Source organism: Caloenas nicobarica, chromosome 1, assembly GCF_036013445.1.
Source record: "Caloenas nicobarica isolate bCalNic1 chromosome 1, bCalNic1.hap1, whole genome shotgun sequence".
NCBI lineage: Eukaryota > Metazoa > Chordata > Aves > Columbiformes > Columbidae > Caloenas > Caloenas nicobarica.
The window spans coordinates 162,408,926-162,420,698 of record NC_088245.1 but is presented as its reverse complement, the minus strand read 5'-3'; the positions used below and the strand labels follow the sequence as shown (position 1 = coordinate 162,420,698).

General features: G+C 43.8%; 1 protein-coding gene across 1 annotated transcript in view; it reads left to right on the top strand.

Annotated features, from left to right (window-relative positions):
- Nucleotides 1–1,260: 1,260 nt before the first annotated feature.
- The window catches only part of GPC6 (glypican 6), a 769,976-nt gene continuing 759,463 nt past the window's right edge, over nt 1,261–11,773 (top strand). Inside the window, exon 1 of the mRNA XM_065651447.1 lies at nt 1,261–1,603. Within this exon, the coding sequence (XP_065507519.1) occupies nt 1,261–1,603 (343 nt within the window). The remainder of the gene's footprint in view (nt 1,604–11,773) is intronic.

The window sequence follows — 11,773 nt, the reverse complement described above, 5'->3', positions numbered from 1 at the left end:
GCTCTATGGCTCCTCACTGATAGGTGAGCCTTCAAGTTGATGGCCTTTTATCTCTTCTGCTGGCCTTCTTCTCTTCATCGTGAGCCTGACATCTTTGTATGCTTTTGACAAAATATCACACTTCTCTACCCTACTCATAAAAAGTACTGCAATAAATCATTTAAAACTGTAACTTCAGATTTTACTATCAAATTCTTAAAACCAGAATATTTTTTCTCACTCCCTAAGTGGAGACTGAATTCACCTTGCAGGAATTTTCTTCACTTGCCCCATTCAATTCTTTGCGGATGCTCATTTGCAGGAGAGAATTTATGAGTCTGTCTCCTCTCCTAGGGTGGCATGAATTACCTGGGTCAAGGACTGCCTTTCTTGCTTCCTCTTCATTCTTTTCTGTCTGATCCACTGAAACATCCTTCCCTCTCCTTTAGACCATGGATTCATCCTCATTCTAGCACTTTAGCTCGGGTATTTATATATGCAACAAATAATAATTAATGGGGAAAAAAAAAAAGTATTTACGGGGCCCACTCCACATCTGACATTACAGAGAGCAATACTACCGAAGAGTATATTTTTTGACTTCTCACTAGCAGGTAGTTTGTAATTTTGGGGCTAGGAGCAGCTGCATCCGTGGTGAGGAGGAAGTTTTCGGGGCTGTGGGTGCTTTTCCTTCCTTCTGCCAGCAAACAGTGATCCACGCCAGGATTTGCTTTCTGCTCCTGTATTTCGGCGATGCAATGTGTAGCACGTTTCTGTGTGTGAGAGTGTGTGTGTGTGTGAGTGTGTGTGTGAGAGTGTGTGTGTGGCTCTGCCTCGCTGTGTCTGTCTCCAGGATTTCTCCCTGCCTGGCTCAGGAGGCTGCTCCAGCGCTGCGCGGAGCAGAGGTTTCCCCGGATCCCGTAAATACAGGCACACGCATGCACACACACACAGACACACAGGCACGCACAGAGCCGCTGTCCAGTCCATCCCCACGCCGGCTGCTTTTCCCACCACCTCCAGCCTCGCAGAGGCGGCAGGCGCAGCTCCGCGGCGGATCGTGCTGCCGCTGGCCCGGGACTCCGCTCGCAGCAACGCGTCCGCGGTTTCAATCCTCACAATCAACAGCCAGATTTTTATCCCTCCCTTTTTTTTTTTTTTTTTTTTTTTTTGGGTGGGGGGGGGGCGGGGGTGGGATAGGGGGGTGTCGAGAGCGCTTTGCCTTTGGAGAAGGAGCCGCGAGGGAAGAGGCTGCCGCTCTCCTGCCCCCGCCGTGCGCGCATGTGTGTGTGTGCGCGCCCATCTCCCCCCCACCTCGCAAAAGTTTGCCTCGGCGGCCGGGGGGCTCCCGGGCCGCCGCCCCCGCAACCGGAGGACGCGGCGGCGGCGCGGCGGTGCGGCGGCGGCGCGGGACTTGCGCGCCGCGCGGGACTTGAGCGCCGCGCCATGCCGGCGGCGCAGGGGGCTGCTGCGCGGCGCTGCGCCTTGGCGGGGCTGCTGCTGCTGTTGCTGCCGCCCGCAGCCGCGGGGACCGAGGGCAAGGCGCGGAGCTGCGGGGAAGTGCGGCAGGCGTACAGCGCCAAGGGCTTCAGCCTGGCCAGCGTGCCCTACCAGGAGATCGCAGGTAAGGGGCCGGGCGGAGCGGGGCGGGGGGCAGCGGAGCGGGGGAAGCGCCGCCGCCCGGTTGCGCGCACTCCCCGCGGAAGCGGGGCCGTTGAGTAGCCAGGTCGTCTGCGCGGCGCGGAGCGGCTTTGCCGGTCCGGGTGGCAGACAGGGGCTTTCTGGCGGGGCGTGTGTATGTAAAGAATTGAATAAATAAATATACAAACTAATGGGGGATTACAAAAAAAGAAAAAATAAAGGGGGGGGCGGGTCGCGGGCGAGCCTCAGCCACGGTTCCTTTCGCCGGCAGAAACTTCTTGAGAGTTGCAGCGGGGCTGCGAGAGGCAGAAAGCGGTTCCGCAGTGGCTGCTGCCCCCGCCGCCGCCGTGTGCGAGGGAAATAACTTTGCCCTCTGCCAGCGGGGACAGGGCGAGAGGGAGGCGGAGGAGGAGGAGGGTGGGGAAGGCAGTCCTACCCTTCCCTCCCCTCCGCCTTTCCTCCGGACCCCGCCGCGGCCCCAGGGAGCGGCGTGTCCCTCCGAGGGGTCCAGCCCAGCCGCGCATCCCCGGGCCGGGCAGCTCGCCCCTTGGAGGCGCAGCCGGGCGCCTCCGCTGCAGCCGAAATGGAGCAGAGGCATCGGCTGCTGGGGAGAGACACCTTCCCACACACACATACACTCCCCGCTCCGCCGCCCGAGACCCCAGGCAGCCTGTTACTTAGCTCTTCCTTCTGCTGAAACATGCCCACAACAGGTTATATCTCAATCTGCCTGCGAAAGTATTGGAGGTGGTTTTGGTTGTAATTTTATTTTCCGGCTTTTCCCTACAACCTTATACCTATTGCATCTTTAAGACTGAATGAAAAAAAAAAATGTCTGGGGCAGATAATCCTTTACCAATCGGAGAGCACGACAAAACGAGAGGAATTATATGGGAAGGCATGAGCTTGGGCTCCTTAAATTGGACTGCTCGAGCCCTCAGGAAAGATTTCTGCTTTGCCACTGGCACTTTGCTATTAGGGTCTGCTGTTTGTAGAGTGAATTAGATGCCTCCGCGATTTGCTTGCTTCCTTTTTAAAGTTGGAAGCAGTAGATTTACCCTCCTTGAGGTGAAATAGAGCCACAGTTATTCACTGTGCAGTGTTGACCACTTTACGTTAGGAACAATAAATGTGGAAAATCTCAGGACAGCAAGGATGTAGTTCACAAAAATACAGAGAAGGTGGTTCCACGTTGCCAATGCAGAACAGACCAGATCTCTGCACAGCCACGTTGGTTCCTTCACATAGGTCTGACCCACTGCCATGCTTTAGGACAACGCAGGAGAGTAAAGGACCTGTGTGTGTAACTATTCCACAGGCACCGTTGTCCCTCAGGCTCACTGATTCTCTGGTCTTTCTCTGCTCTTTTTAAGAAAAATTCTCTTTAGGTTGCTCATCAGTTATATCAAATCAATGAAATCTCTTCTGTGAACCACAGACCCATGCTTTCCCTTTGCATACTGTTACTCCATTTGTTTTAAGACAGAGTGGTAGGACATGCCCTGTCCCATTTAAAAACAGTAATAATTTTTAGGGAATTTCAGACTTCTAGTTACTTTGGGTAAACACTTGTTGCTTTCAGCTCGCAGAGAAGTTTTATTGTCTCATTTATTTTCTGAATGTACGGTGCGAAGTGGCCGTGCATTTTTTAAGGAATCCCAGCATTTGCAAGTTTCTGCTAACATGTATCAATACAGGAAGCCTCATGATAGCTAAGTATTTAACAATAATTAAATCCAAAGTTACTCTTCAGTTTCTTGCTAAGCTTCATAAGCGATATCTACTTTTATGCTTGAGTGACCTGTGCTTTTATGGTTATGGTGATTTATGCAGAGGTGAATTATTTTTTTCTGAGCTCCCTATTATGAGTTGTTTTCTTTGTCTTTTATCTACATTGTTACTAGTTGTCACAACAACTTTTGAGCAGTTCTGTGTGCAGCTATTCAAGCTACTCGGTTGTTGGAAGCCTAGCATTGCTTTAAGGTGTGCTTTGGGGTATGCTCTTCTCCTACCGAGCTGAGAGGTTGTGTAATAGCTGTTCATGCAGCATGTGCTCTCGTTAATGTGAAAGCTACCTATTTGCAACTCAGTGCAATGTCGGAAATTTAATTAAAGCAATCAACATACAGGTTTCAGATTTTTTTTTTTCATTCTGTCTTACCCCACTGTACTGACTTGGTTAAGGAAGCAATTTGTTACTGTTCTGAAAGAAGTGTAGTCTGTTGGGTGCCTCATGTTTTAAAGAGTCAAAAGAACTTTAATTACGGTCATATTTTTGAACAAACATTGTGTTTTCAAAAGATTTTGCATCAATGGCTTGAAGAAAAATAGTAATGTGCAGCATGATTTATGTGTTTTGATTTACCAGTAGTTGTATGTTTTCATTTGTCATTTGTTTAAAAGCTGCTTTCTAGCTAGGACTGTTGAAACTTGATAAACTGAAGAGGCAATGTGTATGTGCTGATGCAAAGTGTGTATGTGCTGATGCAAAGTGTGTATGTGCTGATGCAAAGTGTGTATGTACTGATGCAAAGAGCTGAGGAATCTGTTTGAATTAGAGGCTACAGACACAGAGGTACCCTTCTGTTGAAGGGAACTGCAAAGCCAGACTTGTTACATGACTTTTATAAAATTATTTATACTGGCACTCACTTTTGAATGGAGAAGGTAGAAGTTACAGATTTAAAATGCTGTCTGTTTTTGCACTGTAAGGCAAAGTTTTCCTGCAATATTTTGTTGCATGTGAAATGTGCTTAAGTTGGTAATAATGCCGTTATGATTGTTTGCTGTGCTTTTACAACAACGCTACATTGCTCAATGTAATTGTATAGTACTTATTTGCGATCAACCTTTTGTGCCTGACGTCTTGTCTGATCACCAAGTTCTGATGCTGTGACCTACATAGGAGTACAGCATGAAAAACTGGTTTCCAACGTAAGTTATCAAAGTAAGTCCTCAATAAAGGAACTTTGCCTGGGCATGGCGAGAGCAAGAAATTTGAAGTATACGTAATATGCTGCTCTGGGCTTGATTCTATGCATCAGTCACGTGCAGGGTGGGCAGCAGTAGCGTGCGGTGTACCTTGAGCTATCCTTGTAAAATCTGCCCTCTCGTAAAGCTGCTGTGGAGTATCCTGCATGCAAAGAAGAGTTGAGCTGTCAGACTCACACTGCTGTGACCCAGCATTCATGAGCACTGAGTGGGGCTGCTGTAGTTTTGCTGTAGGAAAATCTGTCACTTGAAAGTAAGTGCAAAAGAGAGAAGTCACAGCACATATCTGTTAGCATTACTTGTTTAACTCCAAGTATGATTTCAATAACTTAGAGCATCTTAGGGGAAGCCGTGAAAATGAAACATCAAAGTTAAAGGTAGAGTGTGCCCTTGCCTCAGAGTTTTCTGAGTGAAAGTGAATGTCTCACTGTTTAAAAGTAATGGTTGTGTCTGACTAGTGCTTTTCCACTTTCAGTTGATCTAGAGATTTTGAAAGGTGAAGGGTGTGTGGTTTTTTTCTTTTTTTTTCTTTCTTTTTTTTTTTTTTTCTTTCCCTTTTTACTAGAGCCTGAATAACAAGTGTATTTAGACAAAGACTAGAAGTGTTCTGGTAAAGCATCCAACTGTAAAGATGTTGAATTCTAAATACTGCGTCAGGAGTTAGTGAGCTTTGTTCTCCTGTGCAGATGATGAACGAGGTGAGATTCTGGCAACACAGAGACACTGTAGTGAAAATAACTGAAATGAAAGCAGAAGAAAACCCTTCATTTTGAAGGTCAGGAGTCACTTGAAATTGTGCTTTGATGAATGGGCTTCATACTGGCATAATACAGAGGTGTTGACTGAAGAAAGGTAGCAAACATAACACAGTTGCTTGTAGCTCTAAAGTGGTAATAATGATAATAAAAATAAACTCAGTAGTCACTCAAGCAATTGAGATGTTAGTCCGTGTCAGATATTCCCAAGATACTCTTTCTGAATATTTTGCTTTCCTTTAAGTAGCTCTAAAATGTAGTGGTAGAATGACAGGAGACCAAGTCTGTATCAAAGCACTTCTTAATTAATGTTGTTTTTTACTGTTTCTCTGCTCCTGTCACTGGGAGTTGTGTGAAGAAAATGCCTTCAGACCAGGAGGCAAATGGGGACTCACAGGCACCTTATGTGGCTGTCTCAGGAGTGTTAAGTAGGAAGAGCCTTATTGAAATCAATTATGCATTCGATGCAAATTTGTGAACTCTGAATTGGGCCATTAGCGACTAATTCACTTCTGATCTCAGTGATGACAATGAAGATGGACGCAGAATTTCATGTAAACTTTTAACTTTTCATGTTTTAGCACTGTAGTATTAGTAGTATCCTCCGCACTGTGTATGGCTGCTCCTCACCTCTGTTCGCGATTTCAGTAACTGCAGCATCAAGAGACTGTCTGGTCACCCTCCCTTACCACCTGCCTTATTTCCCTGTTGTGAGTGCATGGTGCACATTAATAAACCTGCATGTGCATTTAGCTAGGAGGAAGCACAGCTTTTGTAAGATCCGGCTTTACTGTCACCTTTGTACGTATTTATTAGTTTGTATGTGACTGATGCCATTAAAGGAAACACAACTTACGTATGCCCATCTAAACCTAAAGGTGCTGTTTGTAAGATCAGGACCTTTGAGGAGAAATAGCATGTTTTTAATGCTTATAAATCTTTCATTTTTGACCGAGAATTTTAAATTTCAGTGTCTAGAGTTTCCTGATGTGACTTTATGGTAGAGAATCTTGGAAAGACAGACTTCAAAATAGAAAAGTCAATGCTTTACTAACTAGTGTAATGATGAATTTCAGTGCATTGTACTCTAATCATAATTTTCTTCTGTTGTCAGTCTGACTTATAATCTAAAAGTATACCTAAAGCTATAATATTTTTACGCTTCTAAGTGCTAATGTGTTAACTGCTCTAATGCTGTATTAGTACTTATTTCATCATATGCTATTGTGAAATACTCCTGAGATTAGGTGGTGTTCAGACACCAGAGGTCAAGCACTATGTTAAAAGCTCAGGCCATTCTTTTTATATTACTGCAATAAAGAATATATTCATTTCATTTATACTACCACTTGGCTCTCATAAAAGGTCAGTTTCAGCTGAATGTACAATTACTAGCAAATGGCAAATCTTATAACAAGTGATCAACAATAAAAGCTTTTCTGGGTAATTTGTCTTTAAAATTACCACCTGCCATTTCTTTTGAATGACTTGAGCGTCTTGCTATCACTTGGAGATCTCTGTCTTATTCCCCATGGTACGTGTAAGAAAACTATGCATGCTAATCTTCCTTTCTGCTTAGTAAAGTAAAAATGCATAATTACATTAAAGTTTCTAGTTGAAATAACAGGCTTGGTGCTTAAAACTCCATTACGGTGTCAAAGTATCAGCACTCCCATTACTAGCAAAATGAAATTACGTTTTCAATGAACTATGACTATATGCTCCCCTTCGTACCTGGTTAATGGGTGCTATCTCCCTGGGAAGGGAACCTTCATGCTGTGGTTTTGACTGTTCACACTACCAGGTATAATTATTTTAGCAGGTTAAATATGTGTAAAAGAATTAACACTTCTCCACAAATTCCTAAGAACAGCATATAAAGGTTGGTGTTTAAAGGCAGAATAGTTATTATGCTAAAGAGAGAGAATACATTGCAAGATGCAAAAAGAATTTAAAATGTATTTCAGATGGCAGGAAAACGTATGCCTGGTAAAATTCTTAGCACTTTATTCCTCTGTATGTAAAAACAGCCTAAAACCTACTGCAACTTAAGGTTTACTTTCTTCACTACTTATTGCTCCAGAGCTCCTGCACACATCCAAAAAATAAGCCTCCCTAGTAATTTTTTTAGCTCTCGTTAATGGAAGGCTGTCACAAATACCACCAGCTCTCTCCGACGAGCTTCTTTTGGCTAATGTGACCTTTTCCTTCCAGCAAAGTGAAACAACGGCACTTTATTCTCTTAAGCGACTGCAGAACACGTCAGGCACGCAGCATTTGAAGGCAGGTGCCGTGAAGGAGGCGCCCGCGCTCCCGCAGGCTGCAAGGGCGACAGCGATTCGGGCCCTGCCGCTACGCCCGGCGGAGCGAGTCTCCGGTGAGCAAAGTCAGAGTTAGAAATAGTGCCAGGAGGCTTCGTGCCCCCCAGCCCGCCGTAGTAATCGGGGTACCCAAGAGAAGCCCCTACAGCCCCACGCCAGCCCTGGGATGGAGACCTGCCAACTGCCCGTCCTGGCCTTAATTTTCGGGGCTAGGGGCAGGAGCTGCTTTCTGTCCGTCAAAAAGAAGCAGCAAGAGCTGATACTCCTAATGCAAACAGCAAATTGCTCTCCGGCTCGCCTAGCTGGCGAGGTCTGTCACCTTGCGCTTCTAATGGCCTTTTAACCGCATCTCCAGCTGAGCAGCAGATGTAAAGGGTACCGAGCATCCCCAGCTGCCTTTTTTTTTTTTTTCTTTTTTTCCTCCTGAAAGAAGCCTTTCTACAGATACTTGACTAACAACGGAGCCTCGGACCTGCTCGCTGACCTGTTGGGTTTAAAATAGCAGAGCAAATCTCCCGAAATAAGTGGAAGTCTCGACTGCTTTTAACAGGTGCCTTGTAGGGCTGTTACATTAAATTAGGTACGCTTACAGAATGACACAGTCATGTCTGTGGGTGTGGATGTGTGTGCGTGTGGGGGTAAAATCATGGCTTTTACCTGGAGTGGCCTCAAAGTCACGGTTAAGAACTGAAAGAGCTAAAGATGCTGAACGTTACCAGGATAGGTATTTGCAAACCAGTTTGAAACTTTGTTTAATGGGTCCCATCTGAAAAACACATGTGCAAACACTCATGAATGCAAAGATATGCACAATAAAAAACTACACAGGGCTCTGTTCATATATATCAGCAAGATCAAAGGCTAAGTCAACCATGCTAATCCTACTTTTTAGGGCAGTTCAGGGAGTTTCAGTCCCTGGTTTAGGGAGTCAAATTAGTTCAAGCCTGATGCTTGTCTAAGCAGTAGGTAATATAGCCTGCCCTCTAAGTCAAAAGCTAAACCTCTCTGTTGTTAGAAGCATGTTTTTTATCAGTCTATGATGGTAGCCACATATTTCTCTGATATTTTTGGCCACATCCCTCTGACTTATGTGTTGAGTTTCTAACATACTAGAGACTGCAGAGACACCCATCTGGATTTTGTCTGAGTTTGTTTTGAGAGGGGAGTCAACACTTGGGATGAAGCTGTTACACATATATGTGTCAGCCAGTAGTATGGTATAGCGTGAGCATGTACATGGATGCTGCCATGGTTGTGAGAACTGTATCCATTTTGCCATATCTGGCAAAATACTGTCTGTGAATGCCTCCCTACAGTTCTCATGTCATATGTCTGCGATTGGCTTTTGAGTTACGGTGTCCCTTATGACCTTGGAGTGTTTCTCTGAGAGCCCATGAGCAGTAATTAATAGAGGAAACTAAAATTACTTTCTTAAACAGAATTATTTTTTAAGAAGTGAAGCATAACGTTAGGGAAGGGATGTTTATGCACAGTTATCCTACCAAAAGTCCAGTGCTGCTAATTAATGGTCACAGCCAGGGAGGTTCCCATCAAGTCCTGTGTACAATTCCTGTATTCTTTTCAGCTCAAGATTCTGTCTCCTGTCTTCAGGAAATGTTTCTCTTTGAGCTGCTCATGTCTTAATTTAATTTTTTTTTTTTGTGATATCAGTCAAGTAGTGCAGGTAGCATTTTGGACAAATTGTTGGTATTTATGGTTGCAGCATTTGAATCTGGAACAGCCACTTCTCTTGCCTAGTAGACACCACATTGATCTGTGTTTTGGTTTTGGACAGTCTTTTGTGATGGTAGCAACCCGTGGCTTTGAAGTCCAAATTCACAGCTCTAGGTAGAGGTATTGAAGTCAGCAAAAACCTGACTTAGAGAACCAGGGAGAAAATATAGGGTAGGATGAATTGTTAGAGAAGGGACTGTTACTGAAAGACATGAATGGGAGGACTTCCTTCTCTCATTGCTTGAGTCACTTTGCATTCATTGTGTTACGTATTAAGACCTTTCACACAGTTAAAGCCCTAGGAGAAGGGAAAAAGACTGGAGGAGTGCTTTCATGCCAGGATTTACATGAGTAGGATGCAAAGAAGGAGTGAAAGAGCTGAGATGCTCCATTTCTTTTTTTTTTTTTAAAATATATATATTTTTTTAATGCCTCACTTGGTATTGATCCATACAGTCTATAGATTTCTCCTTTTACTCACCATCTAGGTGGTTAAACATCTCATTTCAAACAGGTTGTGGCAACCTGACAGATCATGCTCCAAAATGGACAAAGTTCTAATCAAGATGTATTGGCATCTCTATTGTTGAATGGTTACTTCAGAGTTTGTTGCTTTGTTAAGTGGGCAGTTCTCAATAATTCAAACTCAGTATCTAATATGTTGTTGTATCGTTGTGGAGAGAACAATGCAGCTTTTGCACGGTTCTGTCTCTCATCATAACTTTACATACTGTGCTCTATAACCCGAGAGATCAGGCTGTGAGTTTCAGGCTTATCCCTGCTTTAAATGTAAAAAATGTTGTAAAAGTCTTGGGTCCAGGCTAGTGAAGTGTGCTTTTATTTACATCTCACCCCATTGCATGGGAGTTGGCTGTCAGCAAAGTTGTGTATTGCCCATTCCTGCCTCTGACCCCTTCCTTTGCATCAGGCCTGGCTATCTGACACACTGTCCTGGGCAGCAAGCTGATCTGATAGCTAACCCACCAAAAAAGACCTTCAAGTGTGTGGGAACGTGTGCCTGAAGTCGCTGCGAGAAAGCGGGGCTCACCATTTGATGGTGGCTTTCAGGTAGATGTCTTAGAACTATAATGAAACTGCAAGAGGAGCTGTCCGTCTTCTATCACTTGATAGCAAAATGCAGTGTGTCAGTAGTGTAGTACTCTTGTGGTCTAACTGAGAAGAAGCTACCAGCAGCTGAGCATCCTTGGTATTATCTCCATGTTTGGACTTGACTATCTAACTGCGTCACCAAAAGTTGACAAGCCATGCTAGCAAAGTCATCTGTTCTCCAAAACTGAAGGAGCTGAACGTCTGCCTGGGATGAGGGGTCATACTGAGAGTGCTTCACTACCGTAGGGAAACTCTCTGCTTGTTATGCTGTTGATGTGTGATAGTTAACGGGGTCACTTTAGTGGGTGTCTGCTGATTTTATGGCACGTTGAGATTTCGGGTTTATGTGCAAATGGATGCATCTATTAGACTGCAGGTTTATATCCTGCTATTTTATTGTCATTTTGGTGTTTTAAATGTTTTCTACACTCGGGGGTACCCACTCCCAGCTATATGCAGCTTTGACACATAATGTAAAACTGAACTTATAATATTGCTGAAATATAAATTGTTAAAAGCAATGGCAGGACACTCCTTTGCATGTCATAAGTATCCAGTTTTCAGTCAGCAGACTTCAGAAACTGTTGCACGTTTTTAAATGTCTTTTACATCCGGAGTACCCTAATTTTTAAATGTGTGCTAGTCCCTGAGAAGCTCAAACAATGGACTAACAAATCAAAGGGAAGGGATGATGAACGCCCAGTGGCTAAACCTGAAGTGTTTTCCATCTCTTCTCTTAAACTGACATAATATTTCACAGAGAAAGGAGCTGTAAGTACAGTGACTGCATCTTATTTAGTTACACAAAATAAATTCACAGTATAAACAAATTATATAAATATTTATTTATTTCATATTAGCTTTTGGCTTTACAACTTCAACATATAACACTGCATGTGAGCAATTTAGATTCCTTGGATGAAAATAGCTAGATATCATTTTGTCTGTCAGCATTATCTGTGTTGTAGAGAAATATGGAAAATACCTCTTGAACAGTTTCAGTCTCTCACCATATGCTCTTTAACCAGTTAGAGTTATTGCAATTTACAGTATTCTTATCTGCTGTAAACTTTGCATTATAGGCATGTATTTAAAGCAGTTTCAAATATGTAAAAGAAGATGCCAAAGCTAACCCACAGTAAAAACTTACTTTATATATATATATATGTATACATTATTTTGTGAAGTAGCTGCAAAAAAAAAAGCGGGGAAGACAGATCATGCTAATAAAAATTGCAAAAC